Raw genomic sequence first — 17,761 nt, forward strand, 5'->3', positions numbered from 1 at the left:
GGCTCTGGCCCCCGGGAGTACCGGGGGGGCTTTGAGCGGTACCTGCCGGTTGACGGGCTCCTCCTGGGACCCGCTGCAGCCGCCCTCCCTCGCCTGCCCGCGCTGCCCACGTCTCCACAGAGCACTGAGACCCTCTCTGTGGTGGTTTTTTTTACAGCCTAGATGTCACTGGTCCGCTCGGAAGCTCCTCTCCTCGGCTCCTGAGCTCCCCGGTTCCCTCCCAGCCGCGCCTGTCCCGGAGTACCCGCCGGAGGGAAGAGGTGAAGCCGCAGACTTTGCCGTGTTCATTGGGTGTTGCTAGGTGCTGCTTTCCAAAGCGGTCCCTGGCCCTGGAGAGGGGAGGAGGAGGCAGGCCTGAGATCAGCTAATCAAAATATACAACTGAATAAGGTCTGAAGTTCAGTTAAACTGCCTGTCTGCTCGCCTCTTGCAGTTAGCCGTAGCACTTCTCTTTGACGTGACATTTTTCTTTTTTTTTTTTTTTTCTGGCAGAAGGTTGAAATGCTTCTTTGCTGATTAATAAGTTGCTGCTGTGGTTGATCTCCGATGCTTCCTGTCTACTTTAATCGGTTACATTAGAAACATGTGTTCAGTGCTTTGCACATGTAAGAAGCAGCTATCTGAAACTAGCATCCATAAACAACATCTAAATTTCTTTTTCAACTGGCTTTCTGAACTCTTCTATGAGTAATAACTTGCACCTTCTTTGCTGCGACATTAGTGATAAGAATAATCGAGTCGGGCTTTGAAATATGTGTCTGTAGTGTGCTGCTTTATTGCATTTTAACTAAGTTAAAATCTGTTATTGGCACAGCCACTAGATTCCTTTGGAATGAGTCATTTGCTATTAACTATTAAATTTTAACTGCTATAAGAGAGTGAATCTTTGTATAGCATGCTGTGAAGAAGGAGTATAACTAACAAACAAACATGTAACAACCAAAAATCCTGAAGGATTTGTGGGACCTGATCCAACATCACTGGAGTTAATGAACTTTGCCACGGTCTGTCCTGAATCTTATTTCAGGGTTAAATGTGAGAAGGCAGAGCTGAGCTTTTGTTGTAACAGTAATGTGGTGCCTAATTATTGCTCTGGCTGCTAAGAGGTTGGAGGCAAATGTGACCATCTTGTCTCTTTAACTTTCCTTCTGCGACTTTTGCAGTTTGCTGGCAAGTGTCAGTCAAACCTGTCAGCGGAGACAGAGGGATAGAGGTCTGGAAGACAGAAAAATCTCCAATTTCCAAGAAGAGTGGCTGGCTTGGAGTAAAAGAGACCAGAGTTAGGAAAGGGTCTGGAGATGCTGGGAAAGGGAGACCAAGAGGATGCATGGGGGGACCAGAAGGAGGCCTTATGAGGGCTAGACATGTGGGACTTTAATCTGTAGGCAACTGGGCTTTGCTGGTCACAGTTTAGTGACATCAGGGCCCTGGGTCCCGAAGAATATGGACCTCATCTTGTCTAAAAGGCAGTTCTCTTCTGCAGTTAATATGGGAATTTGTCTCATGGGTGTTCGCTCAGGATGGGCAGTTAGAAACTACTCTGGTCAGTTCGTGTTTCTACTTTACAGCATAAAATCATCATAACTGAATTTGCAGGACCAATCATAAATTAAGATTACATAGAAATGCTTCTAGCTATACTAAATTTAACTAAACTTTTGTTTTGGCCTAGCATTTCAGCCTTACTGCTTTCTTGTAGCCTTACATGGCATTTTATAAATGTGATTGAAAATTTCAAGCTGCAAAGCAATGTATAGTAATAACTGGTGAAAACTCAGTCCTGCCGGCTTGGGCAGAATTGAGTTTAATGCGTGTTTGTGGTTATTGTTGGAAGTTGTCCATTTAGGTGCTTTATTATATCATCTTCTTATAATTTAGGAAATAGCTTCGTTCCACAAGTGGGTCTTAAAAATCAGGATGTCATTAAGCAGTGTCCTGAAAGCCTGCGTGGGAACAGCTAAGCCAGGCCGGGAAGCAAAACCTTGTCAGGTTGAAGATTGTTCTGATGCTTTCTGTTATACTTGTTTGCAAAGCAGTTTGGAAAAATTAGCCACTTCTTTGAATAAAGGGGGTTGCGGTGATGTTTATAAACTCTGGGCAAATGGTGTTATTCATATCTTTGTTCAGCAACATGAAAAGAATTGTTAAGGGGTGAGTTGTACTCAACCTTGTACTTGAGGAAATGAAGATAGATAGGTGTGTTTAGACACTGTTAGAAATTCTGCTGATGGTTAAACCCAGTCAAATATTTTCCTACAGACTTTGTAACCAAACTGTTGCAATATACTAATGTCTGGCAACTAAAAAGACACTTGAAGCTCGTTATCCTGATGTTTACAGTAAGCAATACAAATGGCTGAAACAGGATTTTGAAGTATTTACTATCAAACCACTTTAAAGAATATGTTTACATATTTATTATCATTTGTAACATAACTTACTCCTGAACACAAGGCTGATAGTGAAATCCTTCAAACAGGCAGTTCCGTGGTGGTTTAGGTAGAAGGTTAGCTTTACCTGGTGATCTTCAGGTAAACCTGTGTGCAGCAGTACTTGACAATACGTGAGACCGAGAGGAACCAGACAAGATTGTACAGGATCCCCTTCTACAGACGAATGGATAACAGTGGTTAAGGAAGAGGAGCATCCTGGAATAGCAACTGGTGATCTGACTCACCAGTATTTTAATCAGTCAGGCATTCTATTTATTTTTACTTTGGAACTCTTAGATACGCAAGGGAAGTCTTTTTTTTCTCCTAAACCTGTTAACTTAAAATGGCATTAAGTGTGTTTTAAGGTAGGGGAGTGTGTTGAGTGCTACAACTTTTTTTTAAGTCTCTTCTGACACAAATCGAAACTTCTCCTTGCTGACAGCACTGAGCTTGTTTAAATAACCACCCCGGGCCCATGCTACAATAATATGCCTTAAACTGACACAGCCGAAAACGGAACTGTCTTAATTTCAGTTCCATCTGAAACGTGGGCAGGCAAGGAAGCTCATCGATAGCATCCAGGCAGAGAAAGACAACGACGAGGAGGCAGGGACAAGGGGAAGTGGTGCCTGGGGTTTGAAAGGGTTGTACGTGTATATCTATTCTTTGGGCCCCAAACCAGATCTTTAGTGTGATTCATTTTTTTAACAAGTGTAATCTTTTTTTTTTCTTTGGTGAAACGTGTGGGTTTTGATAAGGTTTGATGTCTTTGTATGATGAGTTTCTAGCTAATACTGTGGACAGGTTCTTTTGGCTGCAGACCTGGCACTTTCTCAAATACCTATCGACAGCTGTTAGGACTGGAAGGTCCCCGAAAGGTGTATGTTCTTCTTTTCGTTTGACATTCCCTGATCTAGTGATGCATAAATTCCTGGCTCTTCCCAGCTGTTGCTTTGTTGTAGTGGTCAGCAAAGCAACATTGCTAAAATGCTAGTTGTGTTGTTTTAATAAACCCGTAGCAGCTACAAAAGAGAAGGCTAACATAAGTTAATGCATTGTTCATAAAACTCTTCTCAATAAGGAAGTGGGAAACCTCACTGAGACAACATGATTTTTTTTTTCTTTTTTTTTTCTTCAAACTAAATGTCAATGTGAAACTGCTGCTCAACATTCGCACTCAGGCTAGGAGAAGAAATCTGCATACTTTGAAGCTAGCTTATGAAGCCTTATGTATATTTTAAAGCTCTTTCCCAAGTCTTTTTTAACCAAATCTATGGGCTACTCCACAAAATGTTAACTGAAATTCTCCAAAAAGCCATTGGCAAGGGAGATTTGACCCAGGCAGATCAAGCAGGACCCCATATTATGGTATGCTGCAGAGTGTTTTAGAGCTGGAGAGGTATTTGCATTACTTTTTTCCAGCTATGAGTCTCTCTTTCTGTATAGATGGTAACTTCATGAAACACAGAAATGTTCTTTTAAGGTCCCTGCTACAAATAGCTTCCAGTTGAGAAGGAAGAGCTGAAGAAGGTGAACAGGGACTTGTTTAGGTGGAGGGAGGAGGTTTTAAAGGAGCAGAAAGCACATGGTTATTTCTTATATTAATAATGTTTGAGTGTTTCCTTAATTCTGACTCCCTACAAGTCTCAGATGACCTTACCCAGTATATTAGTTTCTCACAGGAGCACAGACATTTTTTGAGGGAGGAGTTGCCACTGCTGTCGGATCAGTGCCTCCACAGCACAACTGATACTGTGTTTGGCTTTCATTCTGTAAAAATGCACTTTCTTTTTTACAGCAGTGAGAACTAACATTAGTTAACCAGAGGTGAGTGTAAAACCTTAGTGAAGATAAGGAGCTAGTCTTTAACGCTGCTAGCAAAAGCCCGTTGTGGGTTAGGGGTGTAGTATTCACTTTTATCTACTGCATCATTAACCCGACTTCCCCTTTCTTCCTTGACAATAACGAGCCCATACACACGTCTATAGAAGGAAGAAAGTCAGGGATATTGAAGTCAAGAATTACAGTTCAATCTAAGTGACTTGGATGAGGGAGAGGAGGTTTTGAAAACCAGAGAAGCACTTTGGGGTATGAAACAACCACCCTCCAGCTCAATAACTTGAAGCTGCTCATGTTGTACGTACATAACTTATGTCTGTACAGGAAGCTGTGCTCATCCTGGAGCGGTGGCAAGTAAATAGGCAGCTGAAACCGCAGCTCCAGCATGTCTCGTGGGTAAATCCTGTTCTTGGTGCTCTTGCCGTGGAACCTCAGGTACCCATTTACTGCTCCCAAGACTCCCTTTTATCTAGAGCTTCCCTGAGAAAGGGTTGTGTACGGGGCCTGGGCCTGAGAGACTGAGTGCCTACGTCCGAATTAATGGGGCTTATGAATGCTTTGCGCCTCTTTGGATTGCCGCCCCCTCCAAGTGCTCAGAGATGAGTCTAGCCTGTTCAGTTCTGAATATGTAGCTTCAAGAGAAGTTATGCTTCACAAATTATTTAAAAGTTCTGATTTTATTTTCTCTTTAATCACAACTTCTGCCAACTATGCTTGTTGTAGGTACCATAAAAATAGTTGGGTTTTTGATTCTTATAAAGACCTGAAAGTTGTGCAGCAACAGTTAAACTGGGCTGGGCTCACAGCTTCTGTGCCTACACAGCCTTGTAGACCTGAGTCACACATTAAACTGTCTGAGCGCTGGCGGCTGCTATGTTAGAGGACATTGCTTACAATAGCTACCTCTTATTTTTTTTTTTTTAGTCGGCAAGTGAGGTATGTGCTTTGTTGACTTTAATCTCAGTAATGTTTCCTTGTTATTCTTTTCCATTTCAGAGGGTGACAAGGACTTGCAATTTTGCTTCTCCCCTCTCTCTGCTGGCTTTTAACTAGGCTGAGGATTGACTTGTAGAATTACATAGTTTTTGGCGATGGGGATGGGTTTGTGCTGCAGACCTTGAAAGTCCTTGAAGGTGAGTGGAGGGCAAGGAGAGACAGAGTTAATGCAAATCAGGAGAGAGTGAGTATAAAAATAGCTCTGAAGTTGTCAGTTTGGTCACTGGTGGCTTGGGTTAGTCATCTGGCAGGCTCTCTTTCTGCTGCTCCAAGGGATTATTTTACAGCACTGAGATTTGACATAATTTCTGTAGAGGAGAGGGAGCTGGACGGGCGTAATGAGTGGGATACTGTCATCAGCACTTCTTTTGCACAGCAGCTGTTCTCTGTTTAGCCGCTGAATGTGGTCATTGTTGACTTTCCTTGTATACCTGCCAGGTTGTTAGGTGACTCATTTACACATCACACCAAGGTTCATGCACTTGGCTCCATAACGGCTCCCTTCCCCTTTCTTTGGTGGCCCTTTAGGCACAGAGCACCCACTAGTTTTGTCATTTTCCTGATTGATCTATGTTGCCAGGAGCCTGTTAGAGTAAATGTCCTGTTACCCCAGGCAGCTGTTCAGGGTGGGTGGAAAGGAAACAAAAGGAAAAGAAAATCCTTAGTGCAGATTTAAACTGATGAACCTCAAAGATGTGCTCCTGTAATAGTTTTGAGATCTTGTTTTTGCTGGCCTCTGTTCAAATGTCCCTCCTCCTTGTCTTATATTGGGTTCGTGGTACTTAACAACTGTATGTGTTTGCTAAGATTTCTGAATTTTCATGGGCTGTTTAATGATGGAAATGTTCATTTTAAGATGTTGCACTTGAGCTGTGAGAGGACTGGCCTGAGGAAGTGACCTCTACAGTTAAGGGGCAATAGAGCATATTCTGGTGTAAAAGAAAACAACTGTGTTAACCTTTCCGGAATCCAAGGTGAGGGGATCAGGGGCTAAACCAAAGCCATTATTTCCTGTGGGCTTGTGTTCAGTGTGGTTGTAGGGAACCCCTAACTCTCCACGTTTGTGACTTCCACCCCACAATATACCCCTGTCCTGTCCTGCAGTGCCTTGCTTCCATGCTTCTTTATACTTCTCCCTTTCCACCCCTGGCTCCCTTCCACCTTCCTCTGCGCTGCCAATTGGCCAAGATTTGGCATGTGCTGGGACTTGTTTGGAGCTACATTTACGCTAACTGGTCAGCTAGCAGCCCATGCTGATTGACTCGCCAGCTGCTGCCAAGCGGAGGGGATCGTCTTTTCCAGCACCATCACTGTCTTCTGTCCAACACCAGCTTGCATTAATCCGATACACCGTAAGACCTCTACTTTTGTGGGGCTTGACCAAGTATTTCAAAAGTTATTGGTGATTAAGGGAAAGGAAGGGGAGCGAGGGAGGAGCTATGAATGGGCAGGCTGATTGTCTAGCCTTGTTTCATTGGAAGGAAAAATGAGAAATGGATTTGAGGGTGACTGAGTACAAGGAAGAAAGCAATTAGCAGGATTTTATGGCCATTTTATGTGGTGTGAGAGCACAATGTAATTTCTCCTATGTGCACTCTAGGAGAAAGTCTCTTGTGTCGTCTTCTTTCTTCTTTTTTTGGGGTGAATATTCTTCCTGTTTAGTGATACGTTTCCTCTTCTATATGGTTTCACTGTTTGTATTTAAGCTAAAGGAATATACCAAGAAATAAATTTCCCTTTGAAACCTGTGTGGTCTCATATTTTTAGTACTTAGAATAACGTTGATTATTCAGTTCTTCAGTGGTACAAGTCAGGGATGGAGACCTGGCAGTCTTGGGTTCTTTTTCAGCTCTGTGCTCAGAGGTTGGGTAGGACCTTGATTTGGTTTAAATTATTTAGTAATCTGATACCTTCAGCAGCCTCCTGTTTCTCATGAACTTGAAGCTGCTTCTGCCTGTGAAGTTAAGTATTTTGACACGTGTTTTGCTTTGGTTTTTTTTCTTACTCAGTGACTCTCTGAACCTGTGAAATGGCAGTGATGGGAATTACATGCCAAGGAGCTCCTGATCCAGCCGTCAAGCACAAGAAGGAGCTCACAGCTACCAAGGGGCTGAACGAGACAGTTAGTGAAAAGCAGAGCAGTGTTTGCAAAGTAGAAGATTCAAAGAAGGTCATCTTTCACAGTCAGTGGAAAATCCTGAATGATGTAATCACCAAAGGAACAGCAAAAGAAGAAACAGAAGGAGGCTGTGCATCAATTTCTATTATTGCCCAAGCAGAATGTAAGTAGCAGAGCGGTCTGCTCTTCATTGATAAAAAGGAATGCGTAACGCGGTATGAGATTTCACTCACTTTGCACTCCTGGAGAGCTGAGCTGAAATCTATTTGTAATCCCAAGTGGGGTGGAGTTGGTGACACATCCCAGTCTCTATTTAGGAAGCTCATGAAATCTCCTAATAATGTGTCAGCATCCACTGAATAAAGCATAAATAACAGAACAGCATGTGGCCATTGCACCTAGCTGCTTTGTAAATCTGTGTCCTGCTGGGTCATCTGTTTTTGGCTGACTTCTGAAAGATGTTTTAAAAGAGGGGGGGGGAAGAGAAAAAAAAAACCACAAAATAAAGCTGTCAGGTGGAAAAGAGCTGGGGGATCAGGAGATCGCAGTGCTGGGAAGCTATCTAATGCTGGGGGAGGAAGAACATAGTGTGGGTGATGTGGCACAACTATGTGGTGATTTGTCTGGATCACTGCTTGGTTTAGCAAGTTGGTAGAGTTGTTTCTCAGTCCAGTTGTTACCAGGATAGACTTTGCCTGATATTGAAGACATGTGATGATCCTGTTTTCTTTCACACAGGTGAAAACAGTCAGGAGTTCAGCCCCACTTTATCAGAGAGATCCTTTATTGCTCATAGTAAGCGTTACAGGTGAGAGACCCCTTAACATGAATACCCACCTTCACTGTTGTGTGCTGACTTGTTCCAAATCACCCTGGCTCTGTGTGCTTGCGATAATTTTTCCAAAAGCACTCCTGTTTGAATTAGCTTTTCTGCCTGAGGTTCGGGAAGAGTGTGTCTTTCCCCAAACATCTTCCTCAAAACCTTTTTGTGTTAGAAGAAAATAGAAGTTTAAGCACAAACCACTCAAAACACCTTGCATTGTCTTATTGTCAATGCCTGCTGATTGACTTCTGCCTCTATTTCTGGGTTGTCAAATTTGTATTGGAATGACTGAGTCATTTTTTGAGGTTCATGAGCTTGAGGTAGAAGGATCCAAGGGAAAGTTTTCAATCTTTTTTAACTGAACTGTCCTGATGCTTTTGAAACCATGTTACACCATCCCCTTTGAAAAGCTGTGGGAAACTTAGGCTGCTGTTAGTAGTCCTGAGAAAAAGGAAACAACTACTTTGTTTCTGGGGAGGTTAAACAAAAGGGGATGAGAGAAGAACCTTTACTTAATGAGAGCATCAGCAACAGAAATAGAGTTGTGAAGAGAAGCTGAAAGTGGCAAAGGGGGAGTAACAGTTGCGATGGAAAACAGAGGCCTGGGACTTGCTTTTCTGAAGTCATCTGGGAGTGAGCCACTTTTCCTTCATGAAGAATATGTGCCCTACTGGGGCACATACTGGAGCTTTATTAAGCACTGCAGCTTTATTAAGCAGCTCCAGTGCTCTCTGAAGTGGGTGGCTGGGATATAGACTTAGGTGCTGCCTGTTTTCTGGCGGCTTTCAGACGCTGAATCTGGCCTTGGGTGGCATATGGTTTGACGTTGCCCACTGACTTTATGACGTTGTCCCATGAACCAACCGAAGAAATGCAGAGTGAACCATTTCTTGGGGGCTTTATGTAGAATGCACACCAGCTAATTGTTCAGGTTCAAGGCAATGTGGTAATGCCATCACCTAGAACGCTACTTATTGGATCTTTTAGCACTCAGTGGTGCACTGAAACAGCAGGAAAAGGTGGAGAGAGCAATGCTGCCTGTGAACTGCATCGCTCTTCAGTAAAGGCAGATGATATACTGCATGGATCAACAGAACAATTGTGATTTCTTCATTTGAAGATCAAATATCCTGTTTTCTCTTACAACTTGATTAAAAAAATCTAACTACTATGATTGGTATTGAATAACTGCAGGCAAATGTTCCTCTGAGAGTTGCATCTATTTGTACAGACCCCCAGTTGGTGTGCTGGCCAGTGCTGTTTTGTATATATATGCGTTCCTAGAAATAGTATTGATTGAGCTTTACATGCCAGAACACTTTGGCTTTTTGAAGCTATTTTATTTGAGTGTGCTTAGTCATCCCTTTTCTTTGGTGCAAAGCCTATTTTTCTTTCAAATAGAGCAGACGTTTATATTATGAGCAGTTTTATGAATTTTAACATTTTTTTAAAATAGATTGCATTTATACATAATCTCTGTGTTCACTATAAATCATAGACACAAACTATCTCAAAGCAACCTGGAGACATTCAGTATTTTTTCCCTCTACTTTGCCATCTAGTCCTGCTGTTCCTTGCAGAATTTGCAAATACTGGGAGACTTAATGCTTTGCTTCCCCCATGCACCCCCCACATTTCTTTCTCGCAATGCCAGATATAGTACTGTGCCTTGATATTGAAGTTACAAATGCTACATATTAGAAGGCAAGAAGTTACATTATCATTCTGTGTTCTTTAAATCTCAGAAGGCAGAATTGCTTATTCTCATTCTTGTTCTGTTGGTCATAATTGTTAACTGGAGGTGTGCTTTCACCGTCAGATCTAAGAGACTTCATGCATTTTGGTTTCCAATAGCCGGTCAGACAGTCTCGATCAAATCCCTAACAATGTGGCCCATGCAACGGAGGGGAAGATGGCGCCTACCTGTTGGAGAGGGAGGCATCGTGGTAAGACGAAAAAGAAACGTCACAAGAAAAGATCCAAGCTGAAAATACAAACAGTGGCTGCTGGCAGGCGAGGTCCCAGAACTCCAGAACAAGAGAGCTGCACTCCAATTCCCGTCCAGGTGAGAATCCTTAAACCTTCCTTGGTTTAGGAGTCCTGCAAACTCCTAACAATTCTTGGTTGAATTTTGGGTGGCTATATTGAGGTTCCTGCTCAGCTGTTTTGTTTTGTTTTATTTTGTAGGAGGATGAATTGCACCAAAATACTCTTTACAGAAACAGTTTTTGGGTTTCAGAACTTAACAAGGACTTGGTCTATGATCCACTGCCGTTTGAGAAACCCGAGAAAGTTCTGTCCACGGGCAAACTCCATTCACCAAGAAGCCAATACAAAACAGAACTGCACAAGTTGATAAGCCCTATTCAGTGCCTTAATCATGTTTGGAAACGGCACTATCAGAGGGATAGTGTTCCACAGCCTGAAACTCTCCATCCTTTTCCGTACAACATAATACCCCCTCATTTCCCACATCTGGACAGTCCGCTCCATGCCATGAAACGTAATGCTCTGGAGACGTACTTCCATGGTGATCTCAACTATCAGGACAGTGAGCATCACTTACCTGGCCTAAACTTAGAATATAGTTTCCCCAAATGCGTCAACCAGTCCATGAAAACCAGTTTGGACAAGATTTCTGTGGAAGAATACTTGGTAGATGCCTTGAAGGGGAGCGTGAGTCTCGGTGAACCACAAAATTTAGCCAGCCTAGCCAAGACGTGGAGAGGAGGTGGACTGGACCCAAAGGAACAATTTCATGAAGCAGATGAAAACGAAGGCGTGCTACTTAATGAGGTGATCTTCTGACCCTACACACTAGTGTCATGGAAGGCAGAGTTTCTCCTGGGCTTCAGAAGAGAGAGAATCTGCATCCATGTACTAGCTTCTGCAACAAGGCTGCATTTTCTGAATGGTTGAAATATGGGTGAAGACTGCCAGTTAAAGATGTGGTTTTGTTTTTTGAAGGATATGAAGCCCTGTCTTAGAGTGGTGGCTCTAACTTGTTTGCTCATTCACAAAATATGCATGCTTGTCTATGAGAAGTGTTTCTGTGCTTAGTCAGTCTTCAAACATGTCTTCTCGGTTTGTCTGTGAAAGAACCCAGTCCATTCATGTGAACAGGCTCCAATGTTTTATTGGCTATAGATGACCTGCACTGTGACACAGACAGAAACCAGGGACATGTAGATCGTGAAGGTGCAAAAAGCATGTCTGCTGCCTCTGGTAGGAACCCAGCAACTCGCCCATTGTCCCTTGCCAAACGCAGGGCTTGGGCATAGCAAATGCATGTAAATCTTAGAGGCATGATTCATTTCTTCTGAATTCAGTTCTCTCTTGCCACCTTAAACTCCTCTTAGACTACTCTTCACTGGAATCAGTGTGACCCTGTCATTATTGTCGGTGGCGTTCAGGGTGTCACTTACCTGCCTGAACATGTTTACACTGAGACCTAAGGCACAATCTCAGTCTACTGACTATAAAAAAGGTTTAGCTCACACATAGATGTCTACGTTTAGTCATGTGAATCTTGTTTTGTTTGTAGGATTTAGCTTCGTAGTTATGTCCTGCATGTGAAGGGAATAGTTTGGAGCTCCAAAGCTATCCAAATACCGGTGGCCTTTCTTTACAACAATGGGGTGCACTCATTTAGATCAAACAGAGCCCACAGAAATCAAGTAGGTCCTCCCGTATCGTTTCACCTCAAGCCTGTGACAGAAGTAATTTTGTACAGGGATTTTTAGAGAGGTGTGGTGGTATCTATCATTGTGCTTTTTCTGAAAATGTTGGTCTCTGTCTGTGGAGCTCAACAGTTAAGTGTTTCTTTCCTTGCTTCATCTTGTTTTCTGATTTTAACTTCCAGAAACTAAAGCCAGTGGATTATGAGTACCGAGAAGAGGTTCATTGGACCAAGTGTCATGGTTCTTTGGGCATTGGCTCTTTTGGAGAAGTATACAAAATAGAGGACAAACAGACGGGATTTCAGTGTGCTGCCAAAAAGGTAATTATGTGTGAGAAAGGTGGGGGGGCGGTCCTGACACAAGAAGGCATACGGAGAAAAAGTCTTCTCCTTCCAGCTACCAGTAGGTACCTTATTGTACAGTCACAGTGAAATGCTGCTGTGGTTATGTCCAAGGGAAAACTTCAAGGTGATGGCATGGAGAGAAGAAGCAGACAGAGAACCTGTATGTGCACAGGGCGTCAAGCTTAGCAGCCAGAAATAGGTTCATTTGGCCTTCAAAGCGTGCTAGAAGGGATCTTGATTTTTGTGCTGAGACAGGCCGAAAGAGTAGAGATTTCAGAAAGATTGTGTGTCCCTAGTGACTGCAGGGGAGAAACAGCTGTGTGAGTTGTCTGCTTATCTAACTATTCTCATGTTAAAACATGTCCAGTGTACATGGTGACATGGCATGTATTTCTCTGTTGAAAAAGGACTAAAGTAGGAAAAAAATAAGGCAGTCGGGAAGCACTCAAAACAGAGAGAGCTTTCGTCTGTTCAGTGAGTGTCATATGCAATACTGGCACATTGTAATGAGGTGATTCTGTTACAGGTGCAGCAAAGGATATGTGTTTTTCCAGAAGTTGGCATAATCTATTGTACACCAAGATATGCCCTTGTCATACGATGTATGAAGTGTGTGGAATATGACTTGAATCAGGGTATTGATTTGTAGGCAGCCATGGGGAGGCCTCAGAGGTGAAGGTAGAGTGATAATGCAAGTAGATGATGAGAATGTAAACTATTTTGTTTGAACTTAACACTTGAATAGTTTAATCACTTCTGTGAACTGATGTTTCTCACATTACTCCAATAGAAAACTTCAAAAAGTGTGTGGGAAGCATTTGTCTTGAGTACAAAAATAATATTATATGCAAAAAGAATTGGAACTTGCGTTTTTCAATTTAAAACGTTTGCTTTTTCTTGTTTACATTGGTCTCAACTTGATGTATTGCCTGTGGAAAGATTTCAGTGGCAAGACTAAGCCAGCTTGTTCAGTTTTTTAGCTATTTCATTTGTCAGCTGTATAGAAGCAAACATATTTAAAGCGTGTAGAAAATTATTTCCTATTCTGCATCCTCACATTTTAGATGTGGAATTCTGTGGCAACATGACCAGCTTGTTTTCTGACAGTATGTAACTACTTAAGTTTATTATCCATTTTGCAAATAGACAGTCTTAGGAGAAATAGTTGTTACTAGTGGGGTATGTTTTCATGCAGGAGGAGTGGTTGTGCTGAAAAGGAAGACATGAGAGTAGGAGAAGCTGAAGTCTTTCAAAATGTCTATTTTTTTTTTTTTTTCCCCCTAATTACTGGAGCATTTCAAAGGATAGTTCTGTAGATCAGAAATACATCTTGTCAGACCAAACTCTTAAACCAGTGAGTTCTAACATGCAAGTTGAACACTTAACTATGATGTGTTTCGGTTTACATCAGTAACCGTCTTCAATTACTGCTGTCTGCCTGTGTTAGAAGGGGACTACCTGACCTTCTTTCACCATACTTGGTGTTGTAAGCACCTGCTCTCCCAATTCTTGAGATTAAAGAAAACTAGCTATAGCTGGATTGCTGACAGTGAAGAAACATGATACATCCTTTTCCCACTAGAATCTTAATGACTCATGTTTTCCTTCTGGTCTTTAGCAAATTCTTGTTTTATTTTGTTTGGCCGAACTTAGTGAATAGAGTTTTTCTTTAACCATTTTTCTGTGCAGGCTGAGTACCACCTAAAAAGGTGATAGTGTAGATCACTGCTTGTGGCCGTATTTCATATTCCCTCCTGTTTTGGGGGAGTTGTATTTTTGCCAAGTACTGCACCATCCTTAATTTTTTTTCCTTTTTCATGAAGGCAGAATGCTTAAGTTGTCAGTATTATCTTTTTAACTGAGACAGAAATTACCTTCCTCCTGAAGATTACCAGTACTCGGTTATAAGCTGGAGGTATTGCAACCTGGCATCTTTTTTGATAAATCTTCACTTTACTCAGACACTGAGGATCTAGGGACTCTCATCGTCCTTGTTCAGAATCGTTCTGAGTGTTCCCACTTATTGCTGTACCCACTGATTTCTGTTAACGAAGGTCATCCTTGTGCCTCTGCTGTTAAACAGTGTAGGCCACTCTGACCTGAGCATCAGAGAGGGACAATTCTGTCAGGGTTCGTCACAAAATTTGTTCAGTGCTGCTTCTTTGTTTCTCTAGGTACAAGTTGAACACTTCCGTGCAGAAGAATTAACGACATGTGCTGCAATAACAAGTCCTAAAGTTGTCCCCTTGTATGGAGCTGTGAAGGAAGGACCTTGGGTGACCATCTTCATGAAGCTGATGGAGGGTGAGAAAGGAACAACAACAATGGAAGCACCATTGTAACTGTTGAATGCGGTGGACATTGATCTCCTCTTCCTCCTGCCCCAATTTTAAATCTGTTAATTCTTTGATGTATCCAGAGTGTTCCTAGCGTTAATTCCTGAGTGGGTTGGGATAGGTATGTGTAACCCCTGCTGGTGTGTAGCAATGGTCTTTCTGTGGGGGGAATAATTTCCAGTCCTGCCTCACTTGAGTTCAAGATGTGAAAATTCTCATTAAGACACACAGCTGATGCTGCTCTTTGCTTTCCTGTGTATTTGCATGGCACCATGTAAAGCATATTGTGCTGGAACAGGGGATACTGTATAAGCAAACCTAGATGCTTCTGTTGCCTGATGCTCTTTTTCTAGCCAGGACCATGGAAAACACAGCTTGTGAAGAATTGGCTGGTGATCAGTAGCACCTAGAAATGTCCGATCTCATCACAGAGTAGTTGCTTTTAATATAAAGCAACACCGTTAAACTGACACTAAGCAAAAGGCTTCATGAAAGAGGCTAGTTTCTGTGGGCAGTAAGAACTCTGGGAATAAACAAAAGGAACAGACCCATGTGTGGAAGATAAGGGCTGTCAGACCTGGCAGTTCTCATTTCTTCATCAGAAACAATGAGAAACACTGATGATGCTGGGAAGAATTTAAAGATAAGCTAACATGGACTCTCTGGATTCCTTTCTAGGTGGCTCACTAGGTCAGCTAATTAAACAGAGTGGCTGCCTGCCAGAGGACAGAGCCCTCAGTTATTTGGGCCAGGCATTAGAGGGCTTGGAGTATCTTCACGCTCAAAACATTCTCCATGGAGATGTAAAAGGTAGGATGGTACTAAAGGTACCTTGTTCTTCCCTTTTTCTTACAAGAGGCAAACTGCTTGGAGATTAAGTTCTTGAGTGGCAAAAGGTTAGTAACTAGATTTTCAGTTCTACATTTGAGATTAGAGCTTAACTTGGTTCTAAACAGCTGGGCATATCATATTTGTCACCTCTTTCTTTCTGTCATCCGATGGGTCTGACAGGCTGTTTGCCCAGGCTGCCCCACCACTGCGGCAGAGGAATCTCCAGGGCAGATAATTGGTAGCTTATAAGTAGAAATAACTGTAGTTGTGTACTTGCTTAAGCCGATGACACTCCATAGGAGTAATAGACCTTGGTTTAGATCAAAAGACTGTAGTTCTGTGGGCTTTTGACTTTTTTTTTCCATCTCAGTGACCACAATACAAAGGAGACTGACTAATTAAAAACTTCTCATTGACAGCGGAAAATGTGCTCTTGTCTGATGATGGAAGCAGGGCTCTTCTGTGTGACTTTGGTCACTCTGCTCACCTTCATCCAGATGGCCTGGGAAAGTGCTTGGTCACAGGTAAGGATTTTCTGCTGCGATTCTAAAGAATTGCCCTACTGACTCATTCTTTCTTTTTGAACATTTACATATGGCTAATTTGCAAGCAACTGTATTTTCCAGACTTAACGTTGCTCATAGTGTTGCATTTATTGATATTACTGTGATGTATCCCACTGACAGCTAAAATGAACTTAAGGTTGGAAGGTGTTCCTTATCTCCCAGTCTAGAAGACCGTTGTGTTTTTTGTAAGATTATGTCAGCATACTACATTCAGTGTTTTGTCCCTGCAAGAAACCACATCGAAACTTAAAAATCTAACTCTGACTTGTCATGTAACCTCACTAAACAGCTGGGGAAGAATCCTGACCTCCACCAAAGCAAAATTCCTCGCTGACTTTTGGACAGTTAAATTTTACAGTGCTTCTTAATGCAGCTGTTGAAAGAGAGGGATATGTTTTCTAATGCTGAGCTCACCAATGGAGCCAATGTTTTGTCTCCCAAATTTGCTGGGAAGGGGAGCTTAACACCTATTCTGTGTATAAGACTGATACAGAGACGTAGCCTTTGAACAGCTTATAAGAGCACACAATGCTGCTTTTTGGGTTAAGGTGACTTGTTTCTCACTTTAACTGAAAAGACAAGGAGACTTCCCAGCAGTTGCACTGAAGCAGTCGTCTAGTTTACCTGCAGTGAGTTTTCATTTGAATGGTTTTAGGGAACTATGTGCCTGGCACGGAAACTCATATGGCTCCGGAGGTGGTCATGGGAAAGCGCTGTGACTCCAAAGTGGATGTCTGGAGCAGTTGCTGTATGATGCTGCACATGCTTAATGGGTGCCACCCTTGGACCCAGTACTACAATCACCCGCTCTGTCTAAAGGTAAGTGAACCAGCATATCTCCAGTAAATGGTACGTAAGCCTGCAAAATCTCATTATACCTAGCTAGAGAGCAGTCATTTCAGGAAAGCTGGCTGAGAGCCAGCTGGGCATTTACGATGATGCCAGCCTTGCTTTGGAAGCTGATCATTTCTTACGCCTCTTAGACTGCTGTGTATTACATGTGCTAGGGCTGTTTCTTTTGTATCCTGCTCATGACTTGGGTGTGACTTTTTAGCCATTCAGCTGTAATAAAATTACTGCTCAGGTCTCTCATTTAATGCTGTAATTTCAGTTGGAAATGCTCTCAGGGTGGGAAGAACCTTTCTGAAATCAAGTGAAGCCTCTCTGGTCTAACCTCTTTCACTTCCTGTTTGTTACACAGATAGCTAAAGAGCCACCTCCTCTGAGGGAAATTCCACCTTCCTGCAACCCTCTCACTGCTGAGATTATTAAAATGGGTCTGGAGAAAGAGCCTGTTCAGAGAGCATCTGCATCTGAACTGAAAACTAAGACCAGTGTCGCACTTGAAGAAGGTAGAAATGTCCTGTATCTAAAGCTTCTTATCCGCACTGGTGAAGTGGCCAGTCGCTAGTTATGTCAGAGTGGTCCTATGGGAAATATCAGTATGTTTTACTGTTCAGTATATCATTTGCACAGGCTTCAGCATTGATGTATATTTTTGGGCTGATAGCTGTTGCCCACAGCCAGGTGTTTCTCGCCCAAATAAATTAAAATTTCCTGTGTGCTGTCACATGCTCTTTCTTCCTTCTCTGCTTGAAGTTGACTATGTTGTGCTTTATGTGGGTTTATTAAGGTGTGTGCTGTGGCTGGGCTCATATTAAGCTGAAGTATCAACTGCATCTAGTGAGCTAGAGCCTGGTATGCAGCAAAGCTGAAAGCAGAGGTTTATTGCGTCCTGAACTGTAACTCATACTTGTGGTCCAGTCTTGCCTCTAAGACTATCCATAATTTATTT

The 17,761-nt window shown here is 42.5% G+C and overlaps 1 protein-coding gene across 1 annotated transcript in view; it reads left to right on the forward strand.

Annotated features, from left to right (window-relative positions):
- Positions 1-163: 163 nt before the first annotated feature.
- MAP3K14 (mitogen-activated protein kinase kinase kinase 14) overlaps positions 164-17,761 on the forward strand; it is a 22,736-nt gene continuing 5,138 nt past the window's right edge. The window contains 11 exon segments of the mRNA XM_009329968.1: positions 164-260; positions 7,277-7,549; positions 8,125-8,194; positions 10,064-10,274; positions 10,397-11,005; positions 12,072-12,209; positions 14,408-14,537; positions 15,248-15,379; positions 15,820-15,924; positions 16,622-16,785; positions 17,168-17,318. Coding sequence (XP_009328243.1) covers positions 7,297-7,549; positions 8,125-8,194; positions 10,064-10,274; positions 10,397-11,005; positions 12,072-12,209; positions 14,408-14,537; positions 15,248-15,379; positions 15,820-15,924; positions 16,622-16,785; positions 17,168-17,318 — 1,963 coding nt within the window. The 5' untranslated portion in view covers positions 164-260; positions 7,277-7,296.

The sequence above is a fragment of the Pygoscelis adeliae genome, unplaced genomic scaffold (assembly GCF_000699105.1).
Source record: "Pygoscelis adeliae isolate BGI_AS28 unplaced genomic scaffold, ASM69910v1 Scaffold718, whole genome shotgun sequence".
In the NCBI taxonomy this organism is placed as follows: domain Eukaryota; kingdom Metazoa; phylum Chordata; class Aves; order Sphenisciformes; family Spheniscidae; genus Pygoscelis; species Pygoscelis adeliae.